The sequence below is a fragment of the Anolis sagrei genome, chromosome Y (genome assembly GCF_037176765.1).
Source record: "Anolis sagrei isolate rAnoSag1 chromosome Y, rAnoSag1.mat, whole genome shotgun sequence".
In the NCBI taxonomy this organism is placed as follows: Eukaryota; Metazoa; Chordata; class Lepidosauria; order Squamata; family Dactyloidae; genus Anolis; species Anolis sagrei.
The window spans coordinates 46,299,382-46,313,959 of NC_090035.1; the positions used below are offsets into that span (position 1 = coordinate 46,299,382).

General features: G+C 48.8%; 1 protein-coding gene across 6 annotated transcripts in view; it reads left to right on the forward strand.

Annotated features, from left to right (window-relative positions):
* Positions 1–14,578, forward strand: part of LOC137095101 (serine/threonine-protein kinase SMG1-like) — a 181,801-nt gene that overhangs the window by 103,193 nt on the left and 64,030 nt on the right. For 5 of the 6 annotated variants that reach the window (XR_010908790.1, XM_067461347.1, XM_067461346.1 and 2 more), the window contains one exon: positions 93–341. Coding sequence is in view for 4 of the 6 variants with exons in the window: in XM_067461347.1 (XP_067317448.1) it covers positions 93–341 (249 nt within the window). In the remaining 2 variants the exon portion in view is untranslated. Of the gene's footprint in view, positions 1–92; positions 342–10,174; positions 10,292–14,578 lie in introns of those variants that run through there. The other variant, XM_067461349.1, reaches the window with a different exon arrangement.

A 14,578-nucleotide genomic window follows, 5' to 3' on the forward strand; every position in this document is an offset into this window, starting at 1 on the left:
CTAAATATATAGAATAATATTTTTAATAAACTATCAGAAATATTCCTCAGATTTGAAGGATGCAAATCGCATTTAATGGATTATATTTTTAGGCTCAAGATTCCTATCAGATTCCTCAAAATCCTGGAATTGTACCTAGACCCAGTGAATTGTACTACAGTAAAATTGGACCCGCTTTGAAGGCTTTTGGGCTTAGTTTGGATGTGTCTCGCCGAGATTGGCCTCTAAATGTCATGAAGTCTGTTTTGGAAGAACTGATGGAAGCAACACCACCCAATCTCCTTGCAAAAGAACTGTGGTCATCATGTACTACACCTGATGAGTGGTGGAGAGTGACACAGGTAGGTAGAAACCCATGTAAGGTAAAACTAGCAAGTATGGTATCTAATATGTACACACACTTTTTAGTGCTTTTTAGATATGTGTTGTTTTTAATGGTGTGGCTTTTCCTCAAACATACTTCCCTTGTTTATGAATGACATAGACCCCTATGACTTCATTGCTTTGCATTGAGACTTTGAGTGTCATGTACCATATATCCTCAAGTATAAGCTGAGGATATCAGGCCTTTTTTTCAGGCTAAAAAGGCCTCCTTCGGCTTATACTCGAGTCAAAGTTATTCATTTTTTTACTGGCTTATTATTATTATTACATTTATTAATTTACTCTTATTACTCTTATTACATTTAAATTATTGTTTTATTACATTATTGTTTTACTCTATTATTATTATTACATTTATATTTTACTCTATTATTATTACATTTCCCTGTCGCAGTCAACTGTAAATAGCACATATGGTATTCCTGTGCCTGCGCAGGCCAGCTTCGGAACCTTCTAGAATATAAAAAGACACATTTTTACTCCCTGCCTGGCCCCGCCCATCCCTCAAGTATATAAGGCCCCTGGGCGGGGCCAGCCACCAGTTCTCTTTATCCGCCGCTTGGGCATCAGCTAGAGAGTCTTCGTGCGAGCTTCTGTATTATCTGGACTGCTCCTATTCTGCTTTGTTTTGCTATTCTTTCTCTGATTCTTCATTGATCCTTGACTGGTCCCTAATAGGCAGGGCTACCATTTCTTTAAAAGTGCCCCAATGTTTTCCCTCACTCTAAGGGGCATTCCCTCTGCTTGACTTGCCTAGGAGAGGGACACCTCTTGTAGGCTTGCCCTGTTTGCAGGACCTTCACACCTCAAAATAAAAGTGAGTCCAGGCTTAAGGCGGCCTTATATGTAGAACCCCTTGTACTCTCAAGCAGCCAAGTCTGCCAATTTCTTGCACTTACCTTTCTGGCTGGTCACGGCTTCAGGGTGCTCTGCTGAAAAAGAAGGCAAAAAACTGAGGAACAGGGGCTGCCAAGATGGCCGCCATGGCCCTCAGCCTAACCAGAGCCCGATTAAAAAGGCGGGAACTCAATCTATTCCCATTTCGCAAACCGCTTCTCAGCCTCCGTCTAGAGCAGGGGTCCCCAAAGTACGGCCCGGGGGCCGGATCCGGCCCGCCGGGGGCATTTATCTGGCCCCTGGCAGGGGCGGCTGAACCAATAGCAGCCTGGTTGCTGCTCGTCTCCCGCTCGGGGCTGGGAAGGAAGAGGGAGGCGGAGGCACGGGCGCTGTGAGTGCCGGGTCTGAATGGAGGGAGCGAGAAGGCAGGCAAGCAGATCAGGGCCTTCCTGGCCCCCTTCCAGCCCCCAGATGCTCCATCTCCGCCTGTAGAGCTCCAGGGTGTATGGGGCGTGGTGCACCATGGCTGGGGCTGCAAGGTTAGCAGGCAGCAGAAGGCACGTCTGTCTCTTTTCTCCACGCTCCTAGCCAACCACTCTCCTCTTGCTGCTCCTGTTGCCCCCGGACGGGAGACGGAGATGGAGCATCTGGGGGCTGGGGGGTGGGGGCAGGAAGGCCCCAATCTGCTTGCCTGCCTGCCTGCCTTCCATCCTTCCTTCCCTCCTTTTGCCTTTCTTTCCCCTTTCCTTCCTTCCTTATATCCTTCTTTCCTTCCATCCTTCCTTCTTTCTGCCTTGATCCCTTCCCTCCCTTCCCCTTTCCTGGCTTTTCCATTTCTTCCTTCTTTCCTTCGGCAACTTGGCCGCTCCCTCCCTCCATTCAGATTCAGCTCCTCCTCCTCATCCTCGCCCTCCGCAGCCACCCGGAGCAGCAGCAGCAGGGCCAAGGGGCCACACAAAGGCCAGTATTCCATTTGCAGCATAACAGGTTTCACAGTGCTCTCTGGATGTAGGTAAACCACAACTCCAAAACTCAAGTCCAATGCCCTTCAGTTTACTTCAGGAGACTGTTGTTGTTGTTGTTGTTGTTGTTGTTGTTGTTGTTATTGCTCCTGCAGTAATTCTATCTTCCTGCCTGGCAGAAGGAAGGGGCTGGACTAGATGACCTTTGGGGGTCCCTTCCAATTGTATGAGTCTAATAATAATAATAATAATAATAATAATAATAATAATAATAATCTAATGCTATCTTCCTGCCTGGCAGAAAGAAGGGGCTGGACTAAATGACCTTTGGGGGTCCCTTCCAACTGAGTTTAATAATAATAACAATAATAATAATAATAATAATAATAATAATAATGTCTCCCCCAGTCTCCCCCAGTATGTTCTGTTGGTCATGGGAGTTCTGTATGCCAAGTTTGGTTCAGATCCATTTTGGAGGAGCTAAAAATGCTCTTTGATGGCTGGTGAGCTATAAATCCTCAGAACTGCAATTCCCAAATGTCAGGGTCTCTTTTCCCTATTCAGCTGTGAATGTGTTTTGATAGCTTTCCATTGAATTTTTAAAGCAGGCATGGGCCAGCTCGGGCCCTCCTTGTGTTTTGAACTTCAGCTCCCACTACTGGCTGTTAGGAATTGTGGGAGTTGAAGTCCAAAATGCAAGGAGGGCCCAAGCTGGCCCATGCCTGCTTTAAAGAATAGTAATAATATTTAATTCTATTGTAATGTTTCATATATTTGTAGATTTAAAACTGTATTGAAATATAAGCTGTTTTGGCCCCTTCCACACAGCTGTATAAAATCCACACTTAACTGGCTTACATGGACTCCAATAATGCAGTTCAAAGCAGATATTGTGGATTATCTGCCTTGATATTCTGGGTTATATGGCTGTTTGGAAGGGCCTTTTCAGACAGGTACAATATCCCAGGATCCAATCCTAGGTTTTCTGTTTATCCCAGATTATCTGGCAGTGCAGACTCATATAATCCAGGTTAAAGCAGAAAACCTGGGATCAGATCCTGGGATATAGGGCGTCTGGAAGGGCCCACAGTCTCCTTGTGGAGACAAAAAGTGGTGTATAAATAAACGTAATATTAAATTGTAGAACAGAAATCTGTTCCTGGTTTGAAAGTGTTATTTTCTGTTTAATTGTGCGGCCTTTACTTTGAAAGTAGTAGTTCTCATCCAGAAACTGTGTAGCTGCCACAAACTATTGGGCAAAAAGTTTGGCCAATAGGCTAATCAGTAAACATATTAATGGGTTCCTGCTGTTATAGTAAACCTGTTACCCATGCTACGACATGCTTGAAGTCAAATTTTCATTTATTTGTAATTAGAAATAAATGTTTCACAATATATAAAACAAATGTTTCACAATATCCCCGTGTAAACTATAGTCCGACCCTCCAACAGTCTGAGGGACAGTGAACTGGTCCCCTGTTCAAAAAGTTTGAGGACCCCTGGTCTAGAGGGCAGAGAGAAACCCTGCTCCCCCTGCTGGCCTCCGAGCAGTTACTGCAGTCTTTTATGGAGGCTCTCTCTCCATTATTATTATTATCATCATCATCATCATCATCATCATCATCATCATCATTTTATTCTTATTTTATTCTTATTGTTAAACTGTGTTACTGGTTTTGGTTTTTGCCGGGACTACACTACGTATCAGGCCAGTAATGGTGTTTACTGCCTCTTGTGAGGGGGAGGCTGGGTGCGCTGCTCGAATGGGTGCGCTGTGTCTCTCTATATCTGAGCTTGCCTTTCCCTTCTTTGCCTCGGAGAGACATATGTTTCCTGTCGTAGTCACTGTGAATCTGCACTAATGGTATTTCCTGCGCCTGCGCAGTTCAGCTTCGGAACCTTCCAGAATTAAACAGACATTTTTAAGTCAAGCCTGGCCCCGCCCTCCCTCCCCCCTCCCCTTTCGAGTATATATAAGCCCAACGCGGGGCCATGCCCTCAGTTCTCTTGATCCGCCTTGCGACTCGGCTAGAGAACCTTCCTCGTGAGTTTTGATCTCGTTGGTTGACTTTTCGTGCTGACTTGGATTGGCTATCGGATTTCCTCTTTTCTGTACTCCTGACCTGGACCGCTCCTGACTACTCTCTCTCTGAACGGACTAGAACATTTGCTGCCTTACTAGCGTGCTTAACAGGTGCTGGCCTCTCGTTGCCTAATGGCGACTACTGCCTTTAAAAAGTGCACCCAGTGCCCTAACACGCTTCCAGACACTGATGGGCATTTTTTATGTTTGACGTGCCTTGGAGAGGCTCATCTCTCCCAACCTTGTAAGATTTGCCAAGCCTTTACCCCCCAAACCCGCAAAAATAGGGTTTCCAGGCTCAAGGCCGCACTTTATGAGAGGGCCCTTCTTCCTCCGGTGGTAACTAACCAGCCCACCAAGTCCTCAGACTTACCTGTGCCCAAGGCCTCTCAACATGGTGGACTTGCCAAAAAGAAGGCGAAGAAGGCAAAGGATGGCTCACACCAAGATGGCGGCCGGGGCCCTCCGCAGCCAATTAGCCCTTCCAAAAGGGCGGGAAACTTGCCGACGCTGCTCTCTCCTCCTACACGACTTCCAGCCCCTCGGCAGCAGGGAGAGCAGGCGCTCCCCCTGCCGGCTTCTGAGCAGCTGCTGCAGCCTCTCAGCCCGCAGCGATCGAGGGCGCACCGGGAGCAGCGCGCGTCGCCGAGGCGCTGCCCTCCATCCCGGCGCAGGCCCCACCCCCGCCGGGGGACAGATGGGCTCGCCTCTCTTTCCGATGCCTGCTTTCACCCCTCTGATGTCGGGGGAGGCTGCAGACCGAGCGGGAGAGGCACCTCTTTGAGACATCGATGCCATCCCTGTGGAGCAGCTGCTTCTACCGGTGCCGGGAGCGATCCCTGTGGGGGGTGTGGCCATCGCCTCCCCTCAGCTGGCATGTCCCGCCTCCTCTGTGCACGGAGAGGCTCCCTCCCAGCTGGGGACCTCCCCTTCGACATCGGCGTTTGGGCTGTCTGAAGGCTTGGATGCAGAAGCAAACCGCCCCCGCGATATCCAGCCACGCACCTCTGGCAGGGCAAGGCGCGCGCGCTCTCCCTCGTGGTCTTCGAGGGCTTCCAGGCGCAGGAGGCGCCGTTCATCCTCCTCCTCGTCGTCCTCTTCCTCCTCCTCAGGGAACTCGAGGAGGAGACGCAGGTCACGATGGTCCAGATCCTCCTCCCGCCGGGGATCCTACAGGCCTGCTCCGCCTCCTGCACCAATTCCTTTCCATGGCTTCTGGCAGCTATCATCAGCGGGCCAATATGTGTTTGTCCCCACTCCTGGACCTGCTCAGAATTCCTTGCAGCTGTCCTCAACCCCAGCTGTCAGCATTCCAACACAGAGGAGTGCTCCATCGGTCGCCCTTCTCCCTCCCCAGGGGCCCTTCAATGCCTACCCGATGAACCCTCCTCCTCCTCCCCCGCTGGCCCTGGGCCCAGCTACCTTGCCAGGTATGAGAGATAGTGCCATATCTGTACCTTCTCTTCTGACAACTCCACCGGTCCCCATGGGGACCAATGGGGACTTACAGCTGGCTAATGTTGATCCAATCACTACAGAGGGACAAGATATGACTGCTCAGGGAGCTGTGGATGATGGCGCCTCTGATTCCGCCTCTGACTCCCCTGACTACCCAGGCGATGGGAACTGCAGATGATACTGTGGACAGATCCCCTGAGTTTAATAATTTTGCTTCGCTTGTGAGCAGGATGATAAAGGCTCTTGACTTACCTGACCCTAAACCATCTGAACATGTGGAGGACCCGATGTTTCCTTCGGATGAACAAAATGTCGTGTCCTACACATCGTTACCTCCTTTGCCTTACTTACTTAAGTTAGCCAGGATCTCTGATATTGCCCCCCCCCCCATGGTGGCAGCAATACCCAGAAAGGTAGATGCGATGTATAAAATTGATTTATCCTCAGCAAAATGGGTCACCAATCATCCCAGGCCAAACACCGTGGTGGCCGAAGTAGCGAAGGGCAAGCGACAGAAAGGCTCTTCGACTACGCCACCCGACAGAGAGGGTAGGAAAATAGACTCTTTAGGCAGAAAGGCCCACATATCGGCAGGATTGGTCACTAGGATGGCCCATTTTGCTACTTACATGAGTGGTTATCAAAAGTTCCTGTGGTCTAAGATTTTGCCTTACCTTGAACTGCTTCCAGCCGAGGAGCAACGCTTTCCTAAGGCTCTTCAGGCGGAGGCCATTGTCCTGATACAGCTGCAAAAGGATTTCGCCAAGCACTTGGCAGAAACAGCCGGTAACCTTTTTGCCACCGCCACCTCGATTAGGAGGCATGCATGGCTTAGAGCTGCTAGTTTGTCCGATGAGGGAAAAGCTCTGGCAGAGGACCTCCCACTTCATGTGGAGGGGCTCTTTAATCCAGAGACAGATGAAAAGTTGAAGAGTAAGCAAGAGGTTCGCCAAGCGGCGAGTAAATTTGGATATACTTGGCAATCTAATTACCAAGCCAAGCCTAGATGGCAGCAAAATTTCTCTGGTTTCCGCAGAAATTATACCAACAACTATGCGGGACCCTTTAGGAATCGTAACTCCAACTTTTCTAGATTCCAGACAAGTCGCAAATCTCCATACACTCCCAAATCTAGGTTCCAACCCTTTCAAAACAAACCTAGGTCTCAACCTGCCTCTAAAAAGCGTGTTTGACGTTTGCAATGATTCTTCGGTCAGTGGCCCAGTTAATGTTTCCTCGCCAGTGTTATCCTGTGGTTTGGCTGCTGACCTACTTCCTGTTGTTTATCCTCCACTGTTTTATGAAAGATTGTCACAGTTCTATGATGCTTGGAACCACATCACTTGCAACAAGTGGGTTTTGTCTATAATCAAAAATGGTTATAGAATTGAGTTTGACGATGCCCCTCCCACGGGTGCGGTGGTGTCTACACCCGTATCGTTGCCCTTGTCACATGAAGTTCAGAGTTTGTTGTCCAAAGGGGCCGTTTCTCTTGTTAACCCTTCAATGTTCCTGTTCTGCTTCTTCTCAAGATATTTTCTTGTTAATAAAAGGGGTGGTGGCCATCGAGCCATTATGGATCTCAGATCCCTCAATAAACACATTTCTCTAAAGAGATTTCGCATGGTTACATTGACTACCATTATGCCTTTGTTATCTCAAGGTGTCTGGTTCGCCACGGTAGACTTAAAGGATGCCTATTTTCATATTTCCATAATTCCTCACCACCGCAGGTTTTTAACCTTTATAGTGGGTCACCTGGCCTATTGTTACAATGTTTTGCCATTCGGCCTTTCAACCGCCCCCAGGGTATTCACAAAGTGCATGGCCGTGGTGGCCGCTTACCTTCGCACCAGGGGGATAACGGTGTACCCCTATATTGACGACTGGCTTATTGTGGCCAGTTCTTCCGACCTACTCAAACAACATATTTCTGTCATTTTGTCTTTGCTCCAGTCCTTGGGGTTGGTCATCAATCTGGAGAAGTCCTCCCTCACACCATCTCGGCGTATCCAGTTTATTGGGGCACTACTGGACTCCACCTCCCAGAGGGCCTACCTACCTCCGGACCGGTTTGCCAAGCTGTTGGAGTTGGTCGAGCAGGCTGTATTCTTCCCCAAAATCTCGGCGAGACAAATACAGGTCCTGTTGGGACACATGGCATCCACTACAGGGGTTACTCCTTACTCCCAACTGAGAATGCGGCCCCTGCAATTTTGGTTCCTCTCGGTGTTCAACCCGCTCAGGGACAGGTCTTCTATCAAGTTGAACATCCCACACGATGTCCGCCAGTCCCTTCTGGTTTGGAGGGACAAGCAGTGGGTGTGCGCGGGCCTCCCGTTTCAGTTCCCAGCTCCGGTCAGATCTATAACTACAGACTCATCCCTTATGGGTTGGGGTGCCCACTCCCAGGGACTGATGGTTCAGGGCACTTGGTTGGACGAAGAAGCCGCCATGCACATAAACGTGCTTGAGCTGCTAGCAGTAGACAGAGCTCTAAAAGCTTTCGAAAGAGTGATGTCAAAAAAGGTCATTCAAGTACTCACCGACAACACCACGGTGATGTACTACTTAAATAAGGCGGCACTCACTCAGGACCCTTGTTAGCCCTGTGCGTGCAGATTTGGAACTGGTGCATCGCCAGAGGGATTCACCTTGTAGTCACTCATCTCCCGGGGGATGGACAATGGCCTCGCAGACATACTCAGCAGAAATCCCATGGCCCATCACGAATGGTCCCTGGACCAGGACACAGTGCACGATCTGTTCAGACTGGGGGTTTCCGAAAATAGACCTGTTCGCGACTTGCCTGAACACCAAGTGCACGCTGTTCTGTGCCCGGTCCCAGCCGGACATGCAGATAGGTTATCTGGGAGATGCATTCCTACACAGTTGGGGGGGCCCCCTAGTCTACGCCTTTCCCCCATTTCCACTATTAGTGAGGGTAATCGCAAAAATCAGAGAGGACAATGCGCACTGCATTCTAGTGGCGCCATGGTGGCCTCGCCAACCCTGGTTTGTTCCACTCATTCAGATGGCCGGGAATGGGATTCTTCAGTTTCAATGCAGGCCCGACCTATTGACGTCCCAGCAGGGCCAAGTGTTGTATCCGGAGATACAGCATCTCAGACTCACTGCATGGCACATTGTACCGAACCGGTAGTTACTCTTTCAGATCTATCTCGACCGGTTCTTTCTATTATTGAAGCCGCGCATAGACCTTCGACCAAGAGGTCTTATTTGTATAAGTGGGGTAGATTTACCAAGTTTGCGGCGCAGCGAGGTGTGTCTCCAGAGACAGCCCCATACCATTGGTTTTAGATTTTCTGGTTTCATTGTGGGATACTGGCCTTTCGGGTTCCTCGTTGAAATGCTACTTAGCCGCCATTTCGTGGTTCAGGAGGAAGGTGGGGTTACCTTCCTGTTTTCTGGACCCTTTAGTGAAAACTTTTCTTAGAGGTCTGGCGAATTCTAGACCCTGTGTTGCCCCGGTTACCCCTTCCTGGAGTTTGGAGTTAGTTCTCTCAGCATTAATGAAACCCCCATTCGAGCCCTTGGCTACGATAGACCTCCGTTATCTCTCCTGGAAGGCTGCATTGTTAATGGCCATTACATCAGCACGACAGGCCAGTGAACTGTGTGCGCTTAGGGTAGACCCACCTTATCTTAGGTTTCATAAAGACAAAGTTGTACTGCGCACAGACATTGCCTTCTTGCCCAAAGTGGCTACCAGGTTTCACATGTCACAGGAAATTGTACTTCCTGCGTTTTTTCAGAACCCATCTTCCCCGTTGGAGTGTAGTTTATATTGCTTGGATGTTCATAGAGCAGTTGCATTTTATGTTGACAGAACATCGGGATTTAGGAAAACTCCTAGATTTTTTGTTAAATACCGTGAGGATGCAAAGGGGTTACCTTTATCATCACAACGTTTCTCTTCTTGGATTGTGTCTCTTATTCGTTTGTGTTATCAATTGTCGGGAAGAGACTTGCCTTTACAGGTTAAGGGCCATTCGACCAGGTCGATCTCCACGTCTGCCGCATTTCTGCGAGGTGTTCCCTTAGATGTCATCTGTAAGGCTGCTATATGGACGACCCCGCTTACCTTCGTGTCGCACTACAAGATGGATGTCACCTCCAGGAGGACGGCGGAGTTTGGAAGAGCGGTCCTGTTTTCGGCGGTGGCATGACGCCCGCCATCCGGGGTTAGTAGCTTGCTAGTCTACCATTAGTGCAGATTCACAGTGACTACGACAGGAAATTATAAGTTGCTTACCTGTAACTGTAGTTTCCTGAGTAGTCACCTGTGAATCTGCATGGTCCCGCCCTTCCTCCCCTCGAGTGTCATGCCCCGCCTTCTGACTGCTTTGCGGCAGAAGAGAACTGAGGGCCTGGCCCCGCGTTAGGCTTATATATACTCGAGAGGGGAGGGGGGAGGGAGGGCGGGGCCAGGTTTGACTTAAAAATGTCTGTTTAATTCTGGAAGGTTCCGAAGCTGAACTGCGCAGGCGCAGGAAATACCATTAGTGCAGATTCACAGTGACTACTCAGGAAACTACAGTTACAGGTAAGCAACTTATAATTCCTCCCCCTCCACCACCCCCTCTTGCACCAAACGCGTTAGAACTGCAGCTTTAAGCTTTTTACCTCAGATCATTACAAGAGACCATATTAGAAGTCGAAACTGCCAAGAAGGCCCCTTTTATTTTTTGTGGTTTCATTGACCACTGATCTAATTCAGAATGAAAGCCAGGATACCCTCATTGTCGTTCGTGAGGAGAAAAACCCTGAGCTAAAAGGGTTAAAATGAGCAAAAAAGGGGCAACCAATTGCTCCCTAAAATGCTGCTTTAAAAGCTCTCCATCTGTGCCACCTGGTGGCTGATATTGCTATGTCGTACAGCAGCTTCCTCTCATCGACTCTCCCCAGGGTTGGGAGTGTGTTGCCGGGCTTCGTAGAGACTGCGGCTCAGGGACCTGACAGTCCCACAGACCTTTCCTGTCCTTCAAAATAGGACAACAGACTTATTCTTTCACAGTTCTTCCGTTCGGCCTCGGCACAGCCCCAAGGACATTCACAAAGTGTATGTCGGTAGTCGCGGCATACCTAAGAAGATGGAAAATCCGGGTTTTTCCATACCTGGATGATTGTCCCCTGGCCTCGACATCGCCAGACCTCCTCAGGTCACAAATCACCTTTACTCTCAATCTCCTCGAGGACCTCGGCCTCCAACTCAATGCCGAGAAGTCTCTTCTCACCCCAACAAGATTGATAAAGTTTATCGGGGCCAAGTTCGACTCCACGTCAGAGACAGTCTCCTTGCCAAGAGTCAGATACTTAGCCCTGCAAAAGGAGGTCAGCCGTTGCAAAGCCTCCACAAGAATAAGGGCACAACACATTCAAGTCCTTCTGGGCCACATCGCCTCAACAGTAATGGTCACACCATTAGCCAGACTAAAAATGCGCCCTCTCCAGAGGTGGTTTCTCGACAATTTCAACCCCCAACAAGACTCCGACCTCAAAGTGTTGACGATGCCGGTAAAAGTGCGACAGTCTCTGAATTGGTGGATGAACCACAAAAATGTCTGTGTCAGACTTCCCTTCCATCCTCGGCAACCGTCAGTCGTCCTTACAACAGACTCATCGACCTTCGCCTGGGGCGCTCACATGGGTCGATTCTCCATAAAGGATGTCTGGTCGACGCAGGAGATGGGTCATCACATAAAATACCTCGAACTTTTAACCATGTTCAAGGCCCTCAGAGCATTCCTTCCCCTTCTATAAGGCCAGACGGTCCAAATCCAAGCAGACAATATGGTAGCAATGTACTACCTGAACAAACAGGGAGGAACAGGATCCAGGAAACTCCTCAAGCTTTCCATCAAGATCTGGGTGTGGTGTTGTCAACACTCGATAGTCCCGTCTGCTCTTCATCTCCCCGGTCGACTGAACGACCAGGCCAACTCGTTGAGCCGCTCAACAGCGATGTCTCACGAATGGAGTCTTGATCCCATCGAAGTCCAAGACATCTTCAACATGTGGGGCCAACCGTCGATCGATCTCTTCACTTCTTCGGAGAACAGCCATCTCCCACTGTTTGGGGCTTCTTTTCCCTGAGACGATCACGAAGGATGCCTCGGAGACGCCTTTCTCCTCGACTGGTCAACCGACTTCCTCTACCTCTTCCCTCCGATCCCGTTACTCCTTTCGGGTGATCGAGAAGATCGAGCTCACACAAGCCCATTGTATACTCATCGCGCCGGAGTGGCTGAGACAAGTATGGTTTCCAGCTCTTCTTTGACTCGCCAATGGTCGAACATTCCATCTCCATCCCAGGCCAGACCTACTCTCCAGAGAGCAGGGCCTTCTACTGTATCCAGACATTCCATCCCTCCACTTGACAGCCTGGAGGATCCTTCCATAGCATCCCTTCCTCCGGAGGTCCGATCAATCCTCAAAGCTGCACACAAACCGTCGACATAGAAAGCATATGCTTACCGTATCGCCCGTCTCCACACCTTCCTTTGGGACAGATTCCGAACAGAGATGCCTCCATTGATACCGACTATCCTGGACTTCCTTTTGTCCCTTGCTACCCAAAACCTGGCTTTGTCGTCATTGAAGTCGTATGTTGCAGCCTTTTCTTTGTACCTCCAGACACTGGGTTCGCCCTCCTTGTTCCAGAATCATCTTATTAAGACCTTTCTGAGAGGATATACCAATCTTCATCCTCCAGTCCACCATCCCAGCCCTCGATGGAGTCTTGACCTGGTCTTGGCCCAACTGGTGGGCCCTCCCTTTGAACCACTAGCCACGACTTATTTGAGGTTGCTTTCCTGGAAGGTGGCTTTCTTGGTGGCCATCACGTCGGCCTGAAGGCCATCGTAGTTGGCAGCTCTCCGAATAGATGAACCTTATTTGTTGTTCCATGCTGATCGTGTAGTCCTCAGAACTGATATCACCTTCTTACCGAAGGTAATATCCCCATTCCATGTCAATGAGGACATTGTTTTACCATCCTTTTTCCAACACCCGTCCTCCCCGACGGAGAAGAGGCTTCATTCCCTTGATGTTCGAAGGGCCTTATTGTTCTATAGACAGAGAACTGCCGCTCTCCGTAAGTCACCTAGGCTGTTTGTGGCCTATGCGCCAGACAAAATTGGATTACCAATATCATCGCAGCGACTCTCCCGATGGATTATGGCAGCCATTTAACTGTGTTACGAACTTGCTCGAAAAAGGCCCCTCCAGCCTCGATCCGCCCGAAATCGACAAGGGGCATTGCTGCGACAACTGCCTTCCTCAAAGGTATCCCCATTGACTTGATTTGCAAAGCGGCCATTTGGTTCACTCCCATGACTTTTGTGTCACATTACCGATTAGACACCCAGTCTCGGAGGGACACTTTTTTCAGTAGATCAATTCTGACTGCCTGCCCACCTTAAGCTTGCCAAGGATTCATTTTTTCTGTGTGTATACCTTGCTCCTCAATTATTGTCTTCTCATGTTTCTACTGTGTTTATATGCAACAAAGTTTAATATATGTCCTGTGGGTACCGTATTTACCTCACATGCTAACTCGTTGTTTAATTGCACATATTTATGCAATGCATTTGCACTTGTTATTTCGGCCCTCTTGGCCTCTAGCCTCGAGCCAGGTGGCTTGATGTATGTACTCAGGTTTTTTCAACCACCTTATGCTAATTTAGTCAGACATTGTGGGGGTTTGTTTCTCTTTGACCTCAAAAGCCTTTCAGGTTTACTGTGCCTTTTGGTTATAGGGCTATATTGATGCTTATGTTATGTTTTTTGAACATGCGAAATACCTTGATGACACACTGTTTGACAGTACTTCTTCATAACATGTATGTTTTAATCCTTTGATAAACATATGTTTGGCCCTCAACTTGGTGTCGGTTTGTTCCCACTACCCAGGACCTTAGCTTGCTAGCTCTCCATATGTGTGCATTCACAGAGGCCACGAAGAAAATGGTAGGTTACTCACCTGCAACCATCTTTCTTTGAGTGGTCCTCTGTGAATCCACACAAACCCGCCTGGCCATCCCCTCTTCAAACCTCCCCCTTTTTCCTCACTAATGCGGCATAGGAACTCCCGGGAGTGTGCTCGGGGCGCCTTTTATGCCCTGCTGGGTGGCTGGGCGGAGTTACCACCAAAACTTAAAAGTTTCAACTTGGGAAGTTTTCCGTTCGAGCCTGCGCAGGCACAGATACTCCATATGTGTGGATTCACAGAAGCCCACTCGAAGAAAGATGGTTACAGGTGAGTAGCCTACCATTCCTTTGGAGTGGTACCACTTGTTGGCTCCTACAGTATTACCCTGGTTTTATCCCTTCTTTCTGTAACTAGCTGGATCACCGGACTTTGTGCTGGTGTCCATCCCTCCTGTCTCATATTGATGATATGTCTAGTCATTCCCATTGCTGTCTCTCAAGCCAGATACGCCATTTCTTCAGTACGCAATCATTGGTTTCTATTTACAGTTTTGCTATCTCACGTTGATGTATTCTGTGAATGGATGACACATTGCCCGCACTGTTTGCCAAACTAGTGCCATACAGCGTTTTTCTTGTTGCATTTTCAGTTTTATAGCATTGCCCACCATATTGCTGGTTTGTGCTCCAAAATTATTTGGCCGCTTGTGCTTCACTTATTTTATTCTCTCTCATGTTGTGTCATTCAGCACTCATTTGATAACCTCCTGTGTAGACCATGTTGTTCTGTCTCCTGTGCTGGACTTAGGTTGCAAGCCTTTGCCTCAATCTGATGGACGTTAACCCCATAGGTCTGATGTTAAGAACTATCAGCTTATATCCCTGCTTTCTCTACCTGTTG